This window comes from Tachyglossus aculeatus, chromosome X2 (assembly GCF_015852505.1).
Source record: "Tachyglossus aculeatus isolate mTacAcu1 chromosome X2, mTacAcu1.pri, whole genome shotgun sequence".
Lineage (NCBI taxonomy): Eukaryota > Metazoa > Chordata > Mammalia > Monotremata > Tachyglossidae > Tachyglossus > Tachyglossus aculeatus.
This window is the reverse complement of record NC_052100.1, coordinates 11,326,159-11,348,899: the sequence shown is the minus strand read 5'-3', so window position 1 is coordinate 11,348,899 and position 22,741 is coordinate 11,326,159. Positions and strand designations below refer to the sequence as shown.

The 22,741-nt window shown below is 47.4% G+C and overlaps 1 protein-coding gene across 1 annotated transcript in view; it reads left to right on the top strand.

Moving 5' to 3' along the window:
* Positions 1-22,741, top strand: part of CARM1 (coactivator associated arginine methyltransferase 1) — a gene marked incomplete at its 5' end in the record, with an annotated part of 80,530 nt that overhangs the window by 18,483 nt on the left and 39,306 nt on the right. The window contains 2 exons of the mRNA XM_038770711.1: positions 20,911-21,036; positions 21,771-21,877. Coding sequence (XP_038626639.1) covers positions 20,911-21,036; positions 21,771-21,877 — 233 coding nt within the window. The remainder of the gene's footprint in view (positions 1-20,910; positions 21,037-21,770; positions 21,878-22,741) is intronic.

Sequence of the window (22,741 nt, the reverse complement as noted above, 5' to 3'; positions counted from 1 at the left end):
TGGCTAGGAGGGCCCGTCTGAAGGTTGGGTGATGGGGACAAAGAAGAGAGGGAGTCCAGTGAATAAATGGCCTTCATGTGAAGGCATCTGCCGCTAACCTCCTCCCTTTACCGTGTCCTCGCCTGTCCCGCCGTCGACCCCCGGCCCACATCCTCCCCCTGGCCTGGAATGCCCTCCCTCCACACATCTGCCAAGCTAGCTCTCTTCCTCTCTTCAAAGCCCTACTGAGAGCTCACCTCCTCCAGGAGGCCTTCCCAGACTGAGCCCCCTTTTTTCTCTCCTCTTCCCCATCCCCCCTGCCCTACCTCCTTCCCCTCCCCACAGCACCTGTATATATGTTTGTACAGATTTATTACTCTAGTTTACTTGTACATATTTACCATTCTATTTATTTTGTTTTTGATGTGCATTTAGCTTTAATTCTATTTGTTCTGACGACTTGACACCTGTTCCCATGTTGTGTTTTGTTGTCTGTCTCCCCCTTCTAGACTGTGAGCCCGTTGTTGGGTAAGGACCGTCTATATGTTGCCAACTTGAACTTCCCAAGTGCTTAGTACGGTGCCCTGCACACAGTAAGCGCTCAGTAAATGCAACTGCCTGACTGACTGAATGAATCGTGTTTCTCAACTGAACCTCTGGGCAGCAACTGCTTCCTTTCCGGGGCTAGGGTGTTGAAGTTATTTAGAAAATCCCCAATTTTGTCTTGGATCCTTCTGCCCTACTGGTCTCGAGAAGCTTGCCCCTTTCCTTCCCAGTGGTGCTGGAACCCAGACTCTGAGGAGTTTTAATTTTGTGGCGCAAAATGGGCATTTGTGCAAGGCCCTCAACAAATACTGCTACTCTTACTACTGCTGCTAGGGAGTTGAGAGGAAAAACTCTTACTACTGCTTTCACATGAGAAGTAGCATGGCCTAATGGAGAGAGCCCAGGCATGGGAGTCAGAGGATCTGGATTCTAATCCCGGCTCTGCCACTTGTCTGCAGTGTGACCTTGGACAAGTCACTTCACGTCTGTGCCTCAGTTACCTCATCTGTAAAATGGGGATTAAGACAGCGAGCCTCACGTGGGGCAGAGACCGTATTCCAACTGATTATGTTGTATTCATTCATGCAGTTGTATTTCTTAAAGTGCTTACTGTGTGCAGAATACTGTACTAAGTGCTTGGGAGAGTAAAATATAACAATAAACAGATGCATTCCTTGCCCACAATGAGCTTACAATCTAGATGGAGTGACAGACATTAATATAAAAATAAATTACAGATATGTATAATTGCTGTGGGGCTGGGCGGAGGATGAATAAAAGCAAGTCACGGCGTTGCAGAAGGGAGTGGGAGACAGGAAAGGAAGGCTTAGTCAGGGAAGGCGTCTTGGAGGAGATGTAACCTCATTAAGTCTTTAAAGGAGAGCAGAGTAATGGTCGTATATGAGGAGGGAAGGTGTTCCAGGCCAGAGGCAGGACACGGATGAGTGGTCGGTGATGAAAAAAGCCTCTGTTAGACTCTCATGAATGCTGAAGGAAAATGTCAGAAAGCAGTTATGAGCTACTTTCCTTCCAAGCTTTCTCCTACCTGTTTATGCTCTCGCAATCATTCTGTGGTATTTTTTGAGTGCTTACTGTCTGCAGAGCGCCTTACTAAGCGCTCAGGTGAGGACAATGCAGCAGAGTTAGTGGGCACATTTTCTGCCCACAAGGAGTTTTCCACTCCCAGCTCTGAGTACAGTGTTCTGCTCATCCTAAGTGCTTAATACTACTACTTCCTGGCAAGAGCCAAAGAGCCAGTCAAGTGACTCCTAGAGCAGGAGAGGAGTTAACATTCCCCTTTAATTTCTGTGTGGTTGCCACTGGTGCAGTTTCCCGGGTTTGGTTTTCCTCATACTGATTCTGGTATCAGTGTCAAGGAAAGTTATCTTGAGTTTTCCAGGGCTGACGGCATTCCAGAAGTACAGCATTCTCTACACACACGGAAGGCTGAATCCCAAGTAGAGGTAATTGAGGATTCATGGAAGCTTCTGCTGCCGGTGTCAGGTCTGCCGTGGCTAAGTTTTCCCAGGGTTCTCGTGTAGTCTCCTCCGTGGCACTTGTAGAAAGCGACTCCTTGAATTCTGGCCTGGGCTGCTTCAGAAGCTGGGGGTTGGGGGTGGAATTAAAGCCGCTCTCAGACCAGCACAGATGCTCTGCGTTTGGGGAGCGTTCTGACCTGATGTGGTCTGAAGAGGAGGAATTGGGAGGTGGTTGGAGGGGATGGGGCCACCCACACCTGCCCAACCAGTTCTTGGGTAGTGATCTCATTGAAATTCACGCCAACTCTCAGGAGCCCTTAATGGGCTATATTTTCCACACTTGGTCCCTGCTTGGGACTCCCCAGATTTCGAGTCCATCCTGGGCAAGCATGGGGGTGGGGACGCTCTGAGACTGGCCCAAACTCAGCTAGGTTTTACCTAGACCTAGCCCATGGGCCAGTCAAGCTCATGTTCCATGGGCTGACTCCTCCTTTAGGCTGACATTAGGAAATTGTGTGTGGAGAAGAAACTGAGTTCCCTGGAATTTCAGGAGAAGAATGACCAGAAAATGCTGTGTCTTGGAAGTTGGGGGATAGCCTGATGGCTGGCTGGATAAAGCCAGTCAGTTGTATTTATTGAGCGCTTACTGTGTGCAGAACATTCATTCAGCCGTATTTATTGAGCACTTACTGTGTGCAGAGCACTGTACTAAGCGCTTGGAAAGTACAGTTTAGCAACAGAGACAATCCCTACCCAACAACGGGCTCGCAGTCTAGAAAGAGTACAATATATCAAATTCCCTGCCCACAACAATCTTACAGTCTAGCATGTGAGGTACCTCCTTGGCTCAAATATAAAATGGAGGACTTGACCGCTCATTCATTCATTCAGTCGTATTTATTAAGCGCTTACTGTGTGAAGATCACTGTGGCTGTTCCAGGCCAGAGGCAGGACACGGGTCCTGGGAAAGCAATACAGATCAACAATCCCTGCTCACAACGAGCTCACAGTCTAGGGAGGTGGAGACAGACATCAATACTAATAAACAGACATCAGTATAAATATATAAAATGACAGATATATACATAAGTGCTGTGGGGCGGGGAGAGGGGGGAAGAGCAAAGGGAGTAAGAGCAGCACAGAAGGGGAGATGAGGAAAAGGGGGGCTTAGTCTGGGAAGGCCTCATTTTAATTTGAGGCCAACCAGGGAACTTTTTATGGCATCTAGTGCTCATTCCATCTCTCCCTGAAAACAGCCAATGGGATATTTACAGGCAGCCTTCGGACTTGCGATACAATTCGTTCCTGAAAATGGCATCTTCAGTGGAAATATTGTAAGTCAGAACTAACTGGGATAGTACAGTAAAGTTAGAAGATACAGTTTCTATCCTCAAGATTCTAGCAGTGGGGGTGGGAGAGGATTGACACAAAGTAATTCACATAAAGAAGCGGAGAAAGGAAAAATGATAGATGAGTAAGTGCTTAAGAAGTTGGGTGTGGAAGCCAGTAAGTACAAAAGTGCTATGGGTGGGTGTGAGTCCGCAAGTGTGCAATTAGTGCAGAAGCACTGTGAAGGTAGGTTTTTTTTTAAATGGTGTTTGTTAAGCAGTTCTGTGCCGGGAACTGTACTAAGTATTGGGGTAGATGCAAGGTAATTAGGTTGGACACAGACCACGTTCTACATAGGGCTCACAGTCCCCTTGTACAGATGAGGTAATTGAGGCACAGAGAAGTTAAATGATTTGCCCAAGGTCACACGGCAGGCAAGTGACGGAGCTGGGATTAGAACCCAGGTCCTCTGACTAATAGGCCCAGGTTGCTTCATTCATTCAGTCAGTTATAGTTATTGAACGCTTAGTGTATGCAGAGCACTGTACTAAGCGCTTGGGAGAATACAATACAACAATAAACAGACTCATTCCCTGCCCACAGTGCGTTTACAGTCTAGAGGAGGGGAGCCAGGTATTAACAAAAATAAATTACAGATGTGTACATAAGCGCTGTGGGTTTGGGAGGGGGAAAAACAAAAGGAACAAGTCTGGGTGATGCAGAAGGGAGTGGGAGAAGAGGAAAGTGTGTGCGTGTGTGTGTGGGGGGCTTAGTCAGGGAAGGCCTCCTGGAGGAGATGGGCCTTCAGTAAGGCTTTGGAGGGGACTTGACTCAGGGAGGTAAAAAATGAAATCCCAGAGGAGATTTGATTTCCAAAGGGCTTTGAAGATGGGATTGGTTTCTTGGACTAAGGTCAGATCCACTCTATTTCCCAAAACCAGAATTGTGTACTCAGTCAATTCTAGATGGGTAATATAGCTTGAATCAGAGAGGGTATACTTTTACTTGATTGGAGGTGGCCTAGTGGATAGAGCACCGGGAGTCAGAAGGTTGCGGGTTCTAATCCCGGCTCCGCCACAAGTCTCCTGTGTGACCATGACCATGGGCAAGTCACTCTACTTCTGTGCCTGAGTTACCTCATCTGTAAAATGGGGATAAACGTGTGAGCCCTATTTGGGACAGGAACTGTGTCCTAACTGATTAACTTTGTACCTGCCCCAGCTCTTAGAACAGTGCTTGGCACATAGTAAGCATGTGGCTCAGTGGAAAGAGCACAGGCTTGGGAGCCAGAGGTCGTGGGTTCCAATTCTGGCTCCACCACTTGTCTGCTGTGTGATTTTGGGCAAGTCACTTCACTTTTCTGGGCCTCAGTTACCTCATCTGTAAAATGGGGATTGACTGTAAGCCCCACATGGGACAACCTGATGACCTTGTATTCCCCCCAGCGCGTAGAACACATAGTAAGCGCTTAATGAATGCCATCATCATTATTATTATTAAGTACCCTAATTATTAAATGGGAGTGCAGACCCTCCGAGGGGTCTCTTCCTAAGGACCAAGTAACCCCTGTCATCCCCCCAGCCTTTGCCTCCCCCCTTCCCACCTACACCCCCAAGCTGAGTGCCTTAGAGGAAGCTAGTATTGTCAGGGCCGAAACAGCATACATTAATTCATTCATTCATTCAGTCATATTTATTGAGCGCTTACTGTGTGCAGAGCACTGCACTAAGCGCTTGGGAAGTACAAGTTGGCAACATATAGAGACGGTCCCTACCCAACAATGGGCTCACAGTCTAGAAGACGGGCTCACAGTCTAGAGACAAGAGTGACACTCGTCTTAACTCGAAATGTCTTAAGTCAAAGTTGCCCGTTTACAGATCGAGTGAATTCCTCCGTAATGCGTGCTTCGCTCTGGATAATAAAACACCATGGAAGAATTAGGGAGTATTCTTCCCCAGTAGCTCATGTCTCCCAGCGCTTAGAACAGTGCTTTGCACATAGTAAGCGCTTAACTAATACCATCATCATTATTGTTATCTGGAGAGAACATGGTTCGGATGTTGGAAAAAGCAGTGGAGCGCTTGCCTGCAGTGACGTTTTTCCCAACGGGCAGGGTTCTTTCAAGAAAACAATCTCCTCGGCATTGTAGAACTGACTATTGTGGCCCAGAAATGATCCGAGGGAGTGGCATTTCAGCTGTAAATGGGTATTTCCCTATCTGTGGCCTATACACTTTGGGGCAATGTCAGAGAGCCTCAGGGAACTTTTGAGCCCCCGATAGGTCCAGAGATATCCATGGTGTTGCATTCTGTCCTGGTAGATATGGTGGCAGGGCAGAGAGTTTGTGCATCCCAGGCTCACAAAGAAAGTCCTTTAGTCTGGCTTAGGTACTGTAACCTTCAGCTTTTTCAAAGCAGTTAGGTGGTGGTTTTTTTTTCTCTCTGACCCAACTACAGAAAGAAATAAACCCTCCAGTTTCCCCCCTCCTCCCCGCCCCGCTTTTTGAAATGCCTTTGTGAATGTGGAAGGGTGAGGCTAGTGTGCGTTTGGCGGGGGAGGGGTTGTGTCAGGAGGAGGGAGTGGAGAGGTGGTAACCTCCACCCGTAGGAGAAAATACAAGACTGGGGTATGATATAGAATTGGGTCTGAGTGGTGTGTGTGTGTGTGTGTGTGTGTGTTTGGTTTCTCTGTCAATTATTTGCCAAGCTTTCCCTTCATTCAGTATCTGTGGAACTGCATAGCACATCTGCCATCCTTTTGTCACTCACAAAGAACTCAGAGGCCCAGCTTGACAGACTGACTAACATGGATGGGGGAAATTTGCATTTAATAGCTCTCCAAAGCAGCACCTTGAGTCTGAGAAGCCATGTGGGCTCTTTTATTTGGTGATTGAATTGTGTGCTCTTTCAAGTAACTAATGCTTTTATTTTTTTTTCATCCATTCTTTTCTTTCTTTCAACCCTTCTTCTGAGAAACCCAAATTTAAAACTATTCAAGCCCCCAGAGATAGGCTGCAAGAGGCCCTGAAGCAGCCTGGTGTGTTTAGCCTTGTGTGTAAAGCTTTGGACTTTTGCCCCCCTCAGTTCTTTATTTTCTGTACCAGGGTCTTTGCAGACATCGCTTATGCTTAATTCCCTCCCACTCAGGTCTTTGGCTGCCTGGAACCTGTAGATAAAAATTTAGGTTTCAGAAATGCAAATTGTATAATCGTTCCTGTCCTACTGATGTTGAACATCGTGGCAAACTAGTGTTGGCCACACACAGGATGGTTAAATAGTCAACCTGTTTTCTACGTTGGCTAGAAAATTTCGTACTGGTTGATTCAGCCACTCTTCATTTTTGCCTCTTCCAAAAGAAGTTAGGCCCTGTGTACCTAGGGACGTAATTGTGTATATGTGTTTAGGCTGTTCGTATTTCATCAGCGTTACTAGAAGCACAATTAAAAATAAGATCTGTCCTGTAAACGTTCTTTTAAGCGATTTAGTAACTAATCTTGGCTATTTATGATCAGACTGTTAGTACTATGGTATATGTTAAGCGCTTACTCTGTGTCAAGGACTGTTCTAAGCCCTGGGGTAGATATGAGTTAATCAGGTTGGACACAGTAGGGGAGAGAACAGACATTGAATCCCCATTTATGGAAGAGGAAAGGGAGGCATGGAGAAGTGAAGTGACCTGCCCAAGTTCACCCAGCAGACGAGTGGGGGAAGGCAGAATTAGAACCCAGGTCCTTTGACTCCCAGGCCTGTATTCTTTCCACTAGGCATCCTGGCTATTCATTTGAAACCAGAGACTACTGCAGAGCTAGTTTTTCATTGTGCTCTCTGATTAAGTAGTTGTAATTAATTGCATCCCACATTTTGTGCTTTAAACAAGCAGGAACCTGGATCCCTAGACTTTTTTTGGAGGCAGTCCTGAAGTGTTACACTGCTACTCCCCTTTAAAAAAAAAAAAGTGACTTTAGCACTACTACAGATGGAAAAGTGCCAAGTTGCATTCTGAAGGTGGATGTCCTGAGGTTTTCTAGCACAGGTATGTATAGCTGCTGGCAGAGCCGGGGAGATCCTACCTTAAAAAAGTTGAGGCTACTTGCTTCAATCAATCAGTGGTACTTATTAAGCGCGTACTGTGTGCAGAGCATTGTACTAACCATTGTTCATAATGGATAGGGCACAGGCTTGGGAGTCAGAGGACCTGGGTTCTTATCCCGGCTCCATCCCGGCTCCTTCACTTGTCTGCTGTGGGACCTTGGGCAAGTCACTTCACTTCTCTGTGTCTCAGTTACCTCATCTGTGAAATGGGGATTAAGGCTGATTAACTTGTATTTACACCGGTGCTTAGTACAGTGCCTGGCACAGAGTAAGCACTCAACAAATACCATTTTAAAAAAAGCAGTACAAAAAATACAATAGACACGATTCCTGCCCACCAGGAGCTTATAGTCTAAAAGGGGAGACAGACATTAAAATAAATTACATATAGGGGAAATGACGAGATGTAAGGATATGTATATAAGTGCTGTGGGGCAGAAAGTGGGGTGAATATCAAATGCATAAGGGGTACAGCTCCAAGTGCATAGGTGACCCAGGAGGGAGGGCAAATAAGATATATGAGGGCTTAGTTAGGGAAGGTCTCTTGGAGGAGAGGTGATTTTTAGGAGGGCTTCGAAGGTGGGGAAGAGTAGTCGTCTGTCAGATATGAAGGGGAGGGAGTTCCAGGCCCGGAGGGACAATGTGGGCAAGGGGTCAGCAGCAAGCTAACCTTTAAAGCAAATTTGCCTCATACCACCAACATCATACACCACTTCCTCAGCGTACTGTGGTTCAGTAAACTACCCAGTGTTTCCAGAGGCTCTGTAGTTTGTGGAAGTCACCAGCCCATCAAGCCGCCAGGAAGTCTCTACAAAGGAGCAGCTCTGGATCCTTGAGGAAACTGCCAAGTCATCTTTCCGGGCTCAGTGTGGAGGGGGTGTTCATCTTTAAATGAAAAAGGAGGTGGAAGACTAGTGATAATGGTTTATCAAGCAACTTACTACCAAATAATTATGGTACTTGTTAAGCGCTTACTATGTACTGGGGTGATACAAGTTAACCAGGTTGGACACAGTATCTGTCCCACAGGGGCCTCACACTCTTAATCCCCATTTTGCAGAGTGCCTGAGGCCCAGAGAAGTTAAGTGACTTGCCCAAGGTCATAGAGCAGACATATGGCGGAATCCGGGATTAGAACCCAGGACCAAGAGCTGGGGTAACTACAAGATTAGATGTCCCTGTCCCACATGGAGCTCACAGCCTAAGAGGGAGGAGAACAGATCTGTTCCCCAGGTGAGGAAACTGAGGCCCAAAGAGGTTAAGTGGCCGGCCCCAAGGTCGCACGGTAGTGGTGGTAGTAGTAGTAGTAAGACTATCTATTAAGTATTGATTACTGTGTGCAGAGCACTGTATTAAGCACCTGGAAGGAATACACAGTTGGGAATTAGACACAGTCCCTGGCCCTCAAGGAGTTCTCAATCTAGTATAAAAGTGGGGAGAGGAGACTGGTGACAGACACATACGGTGTGATGAGAAAGTAAAATACTATAAAACAGCACAAGACAAGGACAAATATGCAAAGTAAAAACCAGCAGGGAGGTGGCCGAGCTAGAACTAGATCCCAGGTCTTGTGACTCCTGGGCCTGGGCTCCACTCAGCCATGTTGCCTCCCTAGAAGACGGAACACTCCATAAGTTTGCACCGAGCCACGCTAATCTCCACTTTGTTCCATTTTCGTGTATGTGTCGCCGCAACAAACTCATAGGATCGTCTCCCGCGCGAGGGGAAACAGGCACCAGTGCAGGGCAGGGCAGTGGATGGCGAGTTGGAGCAAGGGGAAACTGCCACTAGTGTAGAAAGTAGCATAGTAACTGGATGCAGGATTGCGGAGTTCCAAGTAGTGAGGGTTTTTTTTTTTTTAGGCCATTTGTAAAGTGTATTCATTCCCATTTGTGTTTTGCTGTACCGTGGTCGCCCAAATCTGGGGATATTAATACTACTGCACTTGCAAAGCTGCAGTGAAAAACATCTCCTCACCACCAGATATTGTTTTCCAGCTTGGGTGTGGAGTGGCAAGTTTTCTGTCAAGGTCAGATGCTGTCCATTCTTACCTAGCTAGAGAAGACGAACATTTACTGCACAGTCCTCTAGACTGTAAGCTCACTGTGGGTAGGGAACGTGTCTACCGACTCTGTTGAATTGTAGTCTCCCAAGCGCTTAGCGCAGTGCTCTACAACGTGTCAGTCGGTGCTTCAAAATTGCTTCTCGACGGTGTCTTCATTTTGTTGTACGAGGCCTGTCTGACTAATAACCAGGGACTCGGTGGCCCTTTTTGGACACCAGGGTAAACTAGGTACCCTAGGCAGCATTCAGTACTACAGAGCGAGAAAGACGGTTCGTTAGATGTGGCAGGGCCAGGCTCAACTGTATCTGATGCGCTGATTCTATCCACTTGTCAGCTGGGTGACTTTGGGCAAGTCACTTGGTTTCCCTGTGCCTCAGTTGCCTCATCTGTAAAAGGGGGATTGGGACTGTGAGCCCCATGTGGGACAACCTGGTAACCTTGTATCTACCCCAGTGGTTGGAACAGTGCTTGGCACATAGTAAGTGCTTAACAAATAGGCCTCCCCAGACTAAGCCCACATTTCCTCAGCTCCTCTTCCCTTCTGCGTCACCTCGACTCACTTCCTCTGCTCTCCCCCCCTCACCTGCCCCACAGCACTTATGTATGTATGTATATACCTATACTTTTATTTATTTATATTGATGCCTGTTTACCTGTTTTGATGTCTGTCTCCACTCCTCTAGACTGTAAGCCCGTTGTAGGCAGGGATTGTCTCTATTGCTGAATTGTACTTTCCAAGCGCTTAAGTGCTCAATAAATACGATTGAATGAACGAATGAAATCTTCCCCGCCACATAGAGCAGTGCTTGACATGTAGTAAGCACTTGACAAATACCACAGTTGCCTTTATTGTTAAGGCTTTGGTTAGAGAAGCCAGAGCCATTTGAGGCAAGGGATGGAAAGAGTTCCTTGATTGTTGAAGTAATAGGATGCTATAGAGCCTATCCCAAAGATCTGTCTTCTCGTCTCCTCTGTCCCTTAAAGAATTCTTAGCCCAGTCACGCTGGCTGCCTGGAACCTTCCACATAGTAAGGAGTATGACCTTTAGGAGGACCAAGTACTAAAATGCTCTCCAGCAGGCAGGCTCGGCCCTGTCTTGTGGCTCTTCTCCTGGACAGGCGGCAGCGGGTTCTCCGGGCAAACACCCTTTAAATGGCAACTGGAGGATAGGAGGTCAAAGAGAAGGCACAATTGGTGGCCTAGGGAGGAGAAACCGGTTTTATCACTCCAGCATCATAAAAGGTCCTATGATTCAGTGACTAGGATCAAGGTCGTTTTGGTCACACAAAGCAGCCAAAGAGCTTTGAAGTTGCTTCAGATGAGGTACATGGTTTCTGCCCCTCCTTCTTGAGGGCACTCCTGGGGACCATTGAAGCAGTCTCAAGGAGCAGAGTGGATAGAGCACTGGCTTGGGAGTCAGAAGGACCTGGGTTCTAATCCTGACCCTGCCACTTGTCTGCTGTGTGACCTTGAGCAAGTCTGTGCCTTGATGACCTCATCTGTAAAATGGGGATTAACACTGTGAGCCCCACGTGGGACATGGACTGTGTCGTTCGTTCAGTCGTGTTTATTTTGCAATGTGCAGAGCACTGTACTAAGCGCTTGGGAATCCATGGCCTCGTGGATAGAGCACGGTCCTGGGGGTCAGAAGGGCCTGGGTTCTAATCCCTGCTCTGCCACATGTCTGCTGTGTGACCTTAGGCAAGTCACTTCACTTCTCTGGGCCTCAGGTCCCTCATCTGTAAAATGGGGATTAAAACTGTGAGCCCCATGTGGGACAGGACTGTGTCCAACCTGATTACCTTATATCTACCCCAGTGCTTTGAACAGTGCTCTGCACACAGTAAGTGCTCAGTAAATACGATTGAATGAATACAACAATAAACAGTGATATTCCTTGCCCCACAAGAAGTCCCACGTGGAACAACCTGATTACCTTCTGTCTACCCCAGTGCTTAGAACAGTGCTTGGCACATAATAAGTGCTTAACAAATGCCATCATTATTGTTATTACTATTATTATTAAGGGGTTGGCGGTGAGATAGACGAGATTGAGTGTATGTCCTGGGTTGTGGTAGATCAGTGAGGTAAGGTAGGAGTTTGAGCACCTTAACGCCAGTGAATAAGGAGTTTATCTGATGCAGAGGTGGATGGACAACCATTGAGGTTTTTTTGAGGAGTGGGGAGATATGGACTGAGCTTTTTTTTTTTTTTAGAAAAATGACCCGGACAGCAGGATGAAGTGAAGACTGGAGAGGGGAGAGAAAGGAGGCTGATGCAGTAAAAGTGGTGCATGATACTTGGATCAGCGTGTTAGCAGTTTGAATGGAGGGATTGGATTCTAGAGATGCCGTGAAGGAAATAACAGGATTTGGTGACCCCCTGAATATGAGGATTGAATGAGAGAAATGAGTCGATAATAATGCCAAGGTTATGGGCTTGTGAGACCACTTAACTGCTGTGTGACCTTGGGCAAGTCACTTAACTTGTCTGTGCCTCAGTTTCTTCATCTGCAAAGTAGGGATTCAGTATCTGTTCTCCCTCATACTTAGACTGTGAGCCCAAGTGGGACCCGATCATTTTCTATCTGCCCTAGCACTTAGTACAGTGCTTGGCATAGTAAGCACTTACCAAACACCACAGTTACCATTAGCATTGTTTTTATGGTGTTGTCTAGAGTAATGGGAAAGTCAAGGGGAGGATAGGGTTTTGGGTGGGAAGATGAGTTCTGTTTTAAATATGTTAAGTCCGAATATATTGAAATGTATTAAAAGACGGCATGGGATTCACTATTTTCTGTCCTAGCAGAGTGTAGAATTGCAGGAAATGGGTTTACATTTCAGCAAGAAGGAATCAAGTTATAACTTGCTAGCCATTAGGATGAAAGACACAAAGGCGGTTGTAGACTCTTCTTTCCTGGAGATTGTTAAAAAAGACTGCAGGTGAAGTATAGTTGTTCTTGGAGGCAAGGAGAGGGGTAAGATAGGCCTGTGAGATTCCTTTCTGCAGAAATTTTAGAGTGATAACTTCCAATTTAAATGGCAGTTGAGAGACAAGGTCATGAAGTAAGTTAGGACTACAACCCTGATCTCCCACCAGTTTCCCACCTAGCCTCTAGGTCATGTGATGTCTCTGTTGCGTTCTTTCCAATGTTTACTCCGGAAAGGGCCACCAAAGCTGATCAAGAACTTACACACCAGCACAACTAAGGTTCTGGCTCCTCTACACTTTCCAAGGCCACAAATCTCTGAATTTCCCAATGGAAGAGACAGCTAGCTAGCCAATACTGCTATGTTAATGACTCCCAAATCAGTCTCACTAGCCCCAATCTGTCAATCAATCATATTTATTGAGCGCTCACTATGTGCAAAGCACTGTACTAAGTGCTTGGAAGAGCACAGCACAACAGTGTAACAGATAGTGCTTGTCTACAGGGACTTACAGTTTAGAGAGGGGGGACAGATGCTAATATAAATAAATTATGGATATGTCCATAAGTACTGTGGGGCTGGGCGTGGTGGTGGTGAATAAAGGGAGCAAGCGAGTCGGGGCAACACAGAAAGGAGTGGGAAAAGGAAATGAGGACTAAGTCAGGGAAGGCCTCTTGGAGGAGAGGCCTTCAATAAAGCTTTGAAGGTGGGGAGGATAATTGTTGGATATGAAAAGGGAGAGCGTTCCAGACCAGAGGCAGGATGTGGGTGTAGATGGAGACTAGAAGGGGAGCCAGAACGAAACCTTGAGAGACCCCCACAGTTGGGGAGGCAGAGGAGGAGCCTGTGAAAGAGACTGAGAATGAGTGGCCAGAGAGATAGGAGGAGAACCAGGAGAGGATACCTCATGCAATCTTGCATTTCCTCTTGCCTCCAGGACACCGCATGTATGTCCCCCTCGAGTTCAGTAAGTCTAAAACTGAACTCATCTTCCTTCCTAAATCCACTCCTGTGCCCAAACGTGCCCATCACTGTTGACAATAGCACCACCCTCCCTCTCTCTCTCAAGCCCCCTGATCTTGGCATTATCCATGACTCCTTTTCATTCATTCAGTCGTATTTATTGAGTGCTTACTGTGTGCAGAGCACTGTACTAAGCGCTTGGGAAGTACAAGTTTTAATGGTCACGTGCAGTCTGGGCTAAATCCCGTCAGATTTTCCTCCAGTTCCCAGCCGCGTCCCTTCCTCTCTGTCCAGACGGCCACCGTCCTTGTCCAAGGGTCCATCATTTCCCAAGCATAGGACTTCCTGCCTTCATTCTCTTCCTTCTTCAGTCCATATTTCATCCTGCTGCCTGGATCATTTTTGTAGTGTCATACTGCCCAAGCCTTCCTACTCCTCGAAAACCTCCAATGGTTACCCAGTCTTCTCCGCATCAAGCAGAAACTCCTGATGACTGAGTCAAAGGGACTTCATCCGTTCTCTTCCTCTTATTTACCCACTCTCCTCCCACTACAACCCAGCTTGCACTCTTCATTCCTCACCAGTTAACTTACTCTGCTGCCTCCTTGTCTCCAGCCACTTACTCCTGCCTTTCCTCCTATCACTCAATCCAGTCATATTTATTGAATGCTTACTGTGTGCAGGGCACTGTACTTAGCACTTGGGAGAGTACCACACAACACTGAGGCATGTTCCTTGCCCGCAATGAGTTTATAGTCTAGAGGGAGAGACAGGCATCAATATAAATAAATTACGCATATGTGCGGCTGGGGGTGGTGGTGATGGTGAAGGTGAATAAAGGAGGCAAGTTGGGGCGATGCGGAAGGGAGCGGGAAAAGAAGAAATGAGCGCTTAGGGAAGGCTTCTTGGAGGAGATGGGCCTTCAATAAGGCTGTGAAGGTGGGGAGAGTAATTGATGTGAAAAGGGAGGGCTGTTCCAGGCCAGAGGAAGGATGTGGGTGAGAAGTCGGCAGCGAGATAGACATGGTCAAGATCCAGTGAGGAGATTAGCATTAGAGGAGCGAAGTGTGCGGGCTGGGTTGCAGTAGGAGAGCAGTGAGGTGAGGTAGGAAGGGGGCAAGGTGATTTAAAGGCGACGGTAAGGAGCTTCTGTTTGATGCGGAGGGGGATGGGCAGCCACTGGAGGTTCTTGAAGAGTGGGGAAACCTGAACTCAGTGTTTTTGTAGAAAAATAATCCCGGCAGCCGAGTGAAGTATGGATTGGAGTGGGGAGAAACAGGAGGCAGGGAGGTCAGCAAGGAGGCTGATGCAGTAATCAAGGCGGGATAGGATAAGTGCTTGGATTAACTGCGTAGAACTAACTCCCCCTTCATATCTACCGGACTCTCTCCCTATTCAAAGTCCTTCTGAAATCCCACTGCCTTCAGGAGGCCTTCCTTGATGATTTTTTCCTGTATCCCCAACTGCCTCCTCTGCCCTTTTTGCAGGACCTTTGCACTTACGCACTCACAGTCACCTGTAGTCCTTCTGTATGTATCGATTTACGTTGTCTATTATTTAAGCACCTGGGCATCCACGTATCCATTTTACCACTCTCTTCTTTTTGCCTGTCTCCCCTTCTAGTTTGTAAGCTCCTTCAAGGCAAGGATTGTGTCTTCTACCTCTGTTGTACTCTCCCAAATGTTTAGTACGGTGCTCTGAGCACAGTAGGTGCTCAGTAAATACTGTTGGTGCTTTTGACTTGCTTGAGCTAGCTTGGCCAAAGCTGGTGGTCAGTTGCTAAGGAGTAGAGAAAGAAGAGTGGTGGGAAGCAGTGTGGGCGGCTTAATGGAAAGAGCACAGGCATGGGAATCGGAGGACCTGGGTTCTAATCCCAGCTCTGCCGACTGTTCACTGTGTGACTGTGGGCAAGTCACTTAACTTCTCTGTGCCTGAGTTTCCTCAACTGTAAAATGGGGATCAAATCCTACTCCCTCCTCCTTAGACTGTGAGCCCCATGTGGGACAGGGGCTGTATCCAACCTAATAAACACATATCTACCCCAATGCTTAGAATAATACATGACACATAGTAAGTGCTTAATAAATACCATTTTTTAAAAAGGGTGCCAATAAGCCAGGTGTCTACAACCTATGGCTCTGGCTCTTTTTGGAGCCAAATGGGGCTCTTGAGCAGGGCCTCTACCTAAGTGGGGACTGCCACCAAACGGGTCCCTGCAACACTTGGTGCCGCTCCCATAATCAATCAATCAATCGTATTTATTGAGTGCTTACTGTGTGCAGAGCACTGTACTAAGCACTTGGGAAGTACAAGTTGGCAACATAGAGAGACGGTCCCTACCCAACAGTGGGCTCACAGTCTAGAAGGGGGAGACAGAGAACAAAACAAAACATATTAACGAAATAAAATAAATAGAATAAATATGTACAAGTAAAATAAATAGAGTAATAAATGCGTGCAAGCATATATACATATATACAGGTTCTGTGGGGAAGGGAAGGAGGTAAGGGATGGAGGGGGGAGAGGAAGGAGGGGGCTCAGTCTGGGAAGGCCTCCTGGAGGAGGTGAGCTCTCAGTAGGGCCTTGAAGGGAGGAAGAGAGCTAGCTTGGTGGATATGGGGAGGGAGGGCATTCCAGGCCAGGGGGATGACATGGGCCGGGGGTTGATGGCGGGACAGGCGAGAATGAGGCACGGTGAGGAGATTAGCGGCAGAGGAGCGAAGGGTGCAGGCTGGGCTGGAGAAGGAGAGAAGGGAGGAGAGGTAGGAGGGGGTGAGGTGATGGAGAGCCTTGAAGCCGAGGGTGAGGAGTTTCTGCCTGATGCATAGGTTGATTGGTAGCCACTGGAGATTTTTGAGGAGGGGAGTAATGTGCCCAGAGCGTTTCTGGACAAAGACAGTCCGGGCAGTGGCGTGAAGTGTGGATTGAAGTGGGGAGAGACAAGAGGATGGGAGATCGGAGAGGAGGCTGATACAGTAATACAGATGGGATAGGATGAGAGCTTGAACGAGCAGAGTAGCGGTTTGGATGGAGAGGAAAGGGCAGATCTTGGCAATGTTGTGGAGCTGAGACCGGCAGGTTTTGGTGACAGCTTGGATTTGAGGGGTGAACGAGAGAGCGGAATCGAGGATGACACCAAGGTTGCGGGCTTGTGAGATGGGAAGGATGGTAGTGCCGTCAACAGTGATGGGAAAGTCAGGGAGAGGGCAGGGTTTGGGAGGGAAGACAAGGAGTTCAGTCTTGGACATGTTGAGTTTTAGGTGGCGTACAGACATCCAGATGGAGATGTCCTGAAGGCAGGAGGAGATGTGAGTCTGGAAGGAGGGGGAGAGAGCAGGGGCAGAGATGTAGATTTGGGTGTCATCAGCGTAGAGATGATAGTTGAAGCCGTGGGAGCGAATGAGGTCACCAAGGGAGTGAGTGTAGATCGAGAACAGAAGGGGACCAAGAACTGAACCTTGAGGAACCCCCACAGTAAGGGGATGGGAGGGGGAGGAGGAGCCTGCAAAAGAGACTGAGAATGAACGACTGGAGAGATAAGAGGAGAACCAGGAGAGGACGGAGTCAGTGAAGCCAAGGTTGGATAGCGTGTTGAGGAGAAGGGGGTGGCCTCACTGTGGCCACTTAAAAGCCTACTTAAAAGTGTGGCACAAGGTGTGGAGCTGCTGGGCTCCATCTAGTCCTCCGTTGCTTTTGGATAGGGGATGGAGGGAGGCAGGGGGAGTCAGCTCCGCTCCCTTCTTCCCTCCTTTCCTCCCTTCCCTTTCTTCCCTTCCCTCCCTCCCTCCCATCCCCACTGCCAGCCACAGCTGTTGCTATGAAGCAAGCACACAGGGCAGTGACATTATCACATTGTACAGCGTGATGTAGTGATGTCACAATGGGGAGCTATAAATTGTCCGGCTCTTTGTGCAGCAATTGCTCCAAGGTTTCATTTTGTTTGCAAAGCAAAGGTTGCCCACCCCCTGCTATAAGCAGATGAAAAACTTTCAGTGACACATTTCCAGCCCCCCCCACCCCAAAGTGAAAGACACTTAGCTGGAAAAGCGCAAATGGGGTTTAACGAATTGCAGGGTCACGGCTTACCCCCTGTACCTGAGTGAGACTGTTGTCAGTTTCATACTTGGGAATGTTTCTGGAGAAAACTTTCCAAAGTGGCTTTGACTTTTTAATAACTATTTGATGCCTTCATTTTTCCTTTCTTCCCATCCCCCTTGCTAGAGAAAATTTTCTTCTGGATTGTTACAGCTTGAATTTCTTTTTCCCTGCTGGTAGAAAACTTAATAAAACACTTCAAATTTGGGTGTTTCTTTTTTCCACCCTTAAGTCTGTGGCAATAAATAGTTTTAATTCTATTTCTTTATGGTTTCTGTAGATTTTTTTGCTGCCATAGAGCTGTGTGCCTGAAACCTGGCTTTTAGAGTTGGTGACTTGTCTTCCTCCTGCCTCTCCCCACCCACCTGGCAGATAACATCATTTCTTCCTTAGGTTGAACATGTTTTTGGACAAGAGAGTATTCAACCTCAGTAATTTTTAGACCTCCTGGTTCCCTAAACCTATTTGGATTTCAGGCATCGTGGTTTTCTGCAGTTTCCACATCCGGCATCTACGGATCGGTCCAGCAAGCTAAGGGTTACAATTCCCCACTAAGGACCAGAGGTCCCGAGGTCTAGAATTTCCAACTTTGAACACAGCTTGCCGTAAAACCATGAGCCTGAAGCCAGGAAGAGCCTGCTGGGGTGGTAGAGTCTCTCCCCCCCACCCGACACCACCCCCAGCTATTAGTAATGCTGGTTCTTCTCCAGTTACTGATCCTTTCTACACAGAAGCTACTTTGTGCTGCTCTTAAAGAAAGCTCCAGGACTACTCCTGCTTTTGCTTATGGATAGTGACGGGTTTGGAGGGACAGGGGAGGTCATCAATATCATGATGGAGTAGTTAGCCCACTTCCACTTTTCCCCCCTTCCCCTCGTTATTCATTCATTCTGGAGAATTAAAACCTTGGAGTCTTGAAAATCCAAACAGGCAAAGGATTCATTCAGTCAGGTGGCAGTTAACTCCCGGCAAAGCACCTGGTGTGGAGTCCTGGAAATTGTGCTGAAAGAAATTGTCATATGGGGGTTCAACACTTTTCACCAAGCAAGTTTGGGAAGAGAAAGTGTGAGGTGTCTGGTCTTACAAATGGAGTTTAATTTTTTTGTTTTGTTTTGTTTTTCTTTAAAGAAAGAAATGCAGTTTAGCATTTACCTAGTTGTCGGACTCTGAATGTTTCTGTCAGTCCTCAGATGTTTCCATCATCTATCATGAATTCCTTTGCGTTCCATGGGCTTGCTGAACAGACTTTCTTCAGTACAACCACTGTTGTGCTTGGAAAAGCTCTAGTCTCAAGTTCACTTTTAAGAGCTGGGCAGAAATATTTGCCTCAGTTTTTTTCCTTTTTTTTTTGGGTGCAGGGGACATGGAAGGAAGGCCCTCCTTCCATTTTTCCTTCCCCCTTCAAGGGGCTTCTCTCTGAAACACCTCAATAAATACCACTGATTGATTAATACCACTTGGTCTCTCACTTTTTCACGAGAGAGGTGCCAAAATACCATTTGGTTTGGGGATTGCCTTTTGCAGAGGACCACTGTTATTGCTTGCGGGGGGTGGCAGGATAGTCCTAGTGTGCTGTGTGTGTCAAAGCAGAATCCTAAGCAGTGGAAATGTGTCTGAAAGAGCCTCTTTCTTCTCCATAAGGAACTTGGCTACCCATCACAAAACTGTGCGGTTCTGGCTTTCAATTCCGGAAAGGCTAGAAATAAAAGGGTAGCGGGGGTGAGGGAGGCGGTGCCTTAGTGGAGTGGCTGTCGAGATCTGGAATGGCAGAGGTGACTGCAGGTTGAGAGGTGCCTTCAGAAGAGCCTCCTGGATAAGGTCGTCATTTCAGGAGCACACAATACACATGGGTCTGTGTAGACGGTGTGGTGTATTCTTGACTGCATTGTTTCTCATTATATTCTCGAGTCATTTTAGGATCACTTGTCTTCAGTTCTCTTTGGCTATTTGATTAAACAGGGATTGTTTAGTCTAGCCTGAAGGAGACAAGTAAAAGATTGAACAGACTCCTGAGTTTAGGTTATGAGCCCCCTGGGCGTCAGAAACCGGGCCCGATCATTTTCCCTCAGATCCACCCCAGTGCCTAGCACAGTGCTTGTCGCCTAGTAAGCACTTATTCAATGCCATTGCTATGTAACTGAGCTGCAAAACATGTTAATGCCGTAGAGTGCACATCTAGTAAAGTTATCTTTAGCAAGTCCCTCTGGCCAGTTGATAAGGCACTAACACTCACTCCCCAGAGAACAGTCGGAGTTTTAATGCCATGTAGGCTTTTCTGGGCCAGTGAATTTCGTCCAAAAGATGGAAAAACCCAACCAACAACAAAATGTCAGTCCTTGGCAGCACTTCATGGTGCATCAAAGATGCGAGCTTAATGTAAGTGCGGGTTCACTTTTTGAGCATCCTCACCATTTTGGAGGGTTGGAATGAGCCAAAGCCCCAAGGAAATCGCTCTTCAATAATGCTACTTATTGAGCACGCACTGTGCGCAGAGCACTGCACCGAGCACTTGGGAAAGTACAGCAGAGTTGATAGACACGATCTTGCCTTTTGTTCTTTCCCTCTCTGTGCCTAATTGGAGCCCTTGGAAGAGGAAGCATTTGAGAACCGGAGTTGGGGGGCGGGGGGAGGAGGGGAAGGGACGCATAGTGGGTGGGTGGTGGGGGTCACTTATCCTCACAGGCATCATCAGTTCCTCTTAACCCTTCAAAACAAAAAGGATGCGTTTCCCTGCTCACATTGGTTACAGCCTGGGAGTTGGCTCCTAAAGCTCAGTAATAATAATGCCATCATGGTAATTAATAGTTACCTTGCGTTTTTCTGGTGCCGTTCATTCAAATGAATGCATTGGGCCAGCTCACCAGATTGGTTGTAAACTAGTCTACACTTATCTTTGACAAGCAGGTAATAACTGATGTATCCTCAAGGCTGTCCCGGGAGGGAGGAGGGAATCCTTGCTTCCTTATTGAGGAGGGGAAGCTGAAGTCCAGACAAAGGCCCAGGGCTGCACAGTGAACCAGTGAATTAGATTCAACTCCCATCTAATTGTTGTGGGCCTGTTGCCATTCCCTCCTCTTGAGTGGCCTAGTGGATAGAGCTCGGGCCTGAGAGTCGGAAGGACTTGGTTTCTAATACCAGCCCTGCCACTTGTCTGCTGGGAGACCTTGGGCAAGTCACTTCACTTCTCTCTGCCTCAGTTACCTCATCTGTAAAGTGGGATTAAGACTGTGAGCCCCCCATGTGGGACATGGACTGCCCAACCTGATTTGCTTGTTTCCACCCCAGTGCTTAGTAGTGTCTGACACGTAGTAAGCGCTTAACAAATACCACATTTATTATTGTTATTACTACTGCTACTACTAATAAAACACAGGAGCCGTGGTCACCCACCTTGGAGTGAAATGCTAACATCTTGTTTCCCTTCCTTTTTCAAGATGAAGAAGTGTGTGTATTTAAGTGCTCCGTATCCAGAGAGACCGAATGCAGCCGAGTTGGGAAACAATCCTTTATCATCACCCTGGGGTGTAATAGTGTCCTTATACAGTTTGCAACGCCGAATGGTATGTCCCTTAACATCTTTTCCCGGGGAGGAGTTTGGGCTGGGGCTGGCTTATTGTTCTTTCATTCATTCAGTCGTATTTATTGAGCACTTACTGTGTGCAGAGCACTGTACTAAGCGCTTGCCTGCCCCTCTGACTTTAGCCTCATCCCCCTGCAGAGAACCTGTGTAGTGGGAAGAGATTCATTCATTCATTCAGTCGTGTTTATTGAGCACTTACTGTGTACCCAGTGCTTGGAAAGTACAATTCAGCAAGAGATCGATCACTAAGCCCGTTTTCTTGGATATGGGATCTAATGGGGGGAACCGTCTCTGACTTAAGCTTCCCTCCCGCCGTTCTGAGGACAGTGGCTCAGGGGCTCATAGAGGACTGCTTTGGTCACTGTGTTCCTACTAAGAGTGAATGGGGCAGTCACTTAATATAATTATTTTAGCAAAAAAGTTTTGGAAAAAAATTATCGTGGCCGAAAAGCAACGGTTCCAAGTATGAAATGGAACGGCCAGCTTCTTCCTACGTGTACTTTTTTTAACGTCGCAATTGGAGGGGCTTAATCTATAGTTTGGATTACCTCATATTTGAAGTGACGCGAGTTCACATCACTTCCCCTCGCCACAGAGCGAGCGAGGAAAGCTTTCTTTCTTCGCTCGACAGGAACCCTGTGGCCGATCAAGACGCTGAACCTTCACGTTGCTTTGGTTTGCTCTTTTCCCATGGATCTGCTCTTCTGCTTTCAGATTTCTGTTCCTTTTATAATATCCTGAAAAATTGTCGAGGTCACAACCTAGAACGGTCTGTCTTCAGCGAGCGTACGGAGGAATCCTCTGCTGTGCAGTACTTCCAGGTAGGTCTCGTGGCTCCTTCCTTGGCAAGGGAGGTTAGGCGTACGAGTGACTACCATTTTGCTCAGAAAGGGTCCCTGGCCCGGGGATGAGGTTTAGGCCCCTGGAACCTCCACGGGGGAAGGCTGGGGATCTTTGGAGAAACTCGGCAGCAGCCCTTCGTACGTAGCCCAGGACCACGTGAATTGTTAACAAATCTTGGTTTCCAGGAATGGGCGATGGTTTTTCTGATGGTGGGAGTCAGAATGCCCACAGGTGCTCAGAGGCTGAACTTGGAACTTTTCAAGGAGGTGGACTAGCCAGTGAGGACTTATCTCCTTGTTTGAAGGACTCCGTTTTCACCATTCCTTGGGTTCTCAGGGTGAGTCTTGGGATCCCTGGATCCCCTGCACACCGAGCAACCTTGGTCATTTGGACACTCGGAGCCAAGCTTGGAATATGAAGAATTCCTTTTTTCTACTAGGAACTTCAGGGCTTTGGACCGGGTAAGGGGCCCCGGTAGACATTAACGAGGCCATCTGTACTGTTGCCGGTGGTTGCCAGTGACTGCCAGTTGAGCACAAACTGTGTGCAGAACACTGTACTAAGCGCTGGGGAGAGTACAATACGACGGAATTGGTGGACACGTTCCCTGCCCACAAAGAGCTCACGGTCTAGGGGGAAGACAGACATTAATATAAATAAACAAATGACGACTTTGTACGTAAGTGCTGTGGGGCAGATAAAGGGTGCACATTCAAGGAGATACTCCCTCGTCAGTATCTCCAATTAGCCAGCACCCGCTAGGCTTGTATTGGAATTTTTCTCCAGGTCGATAGGGGCAGCGATAGTAAGGAGGAAGAAGAGGAGTTAGTGAGATCCAAGTT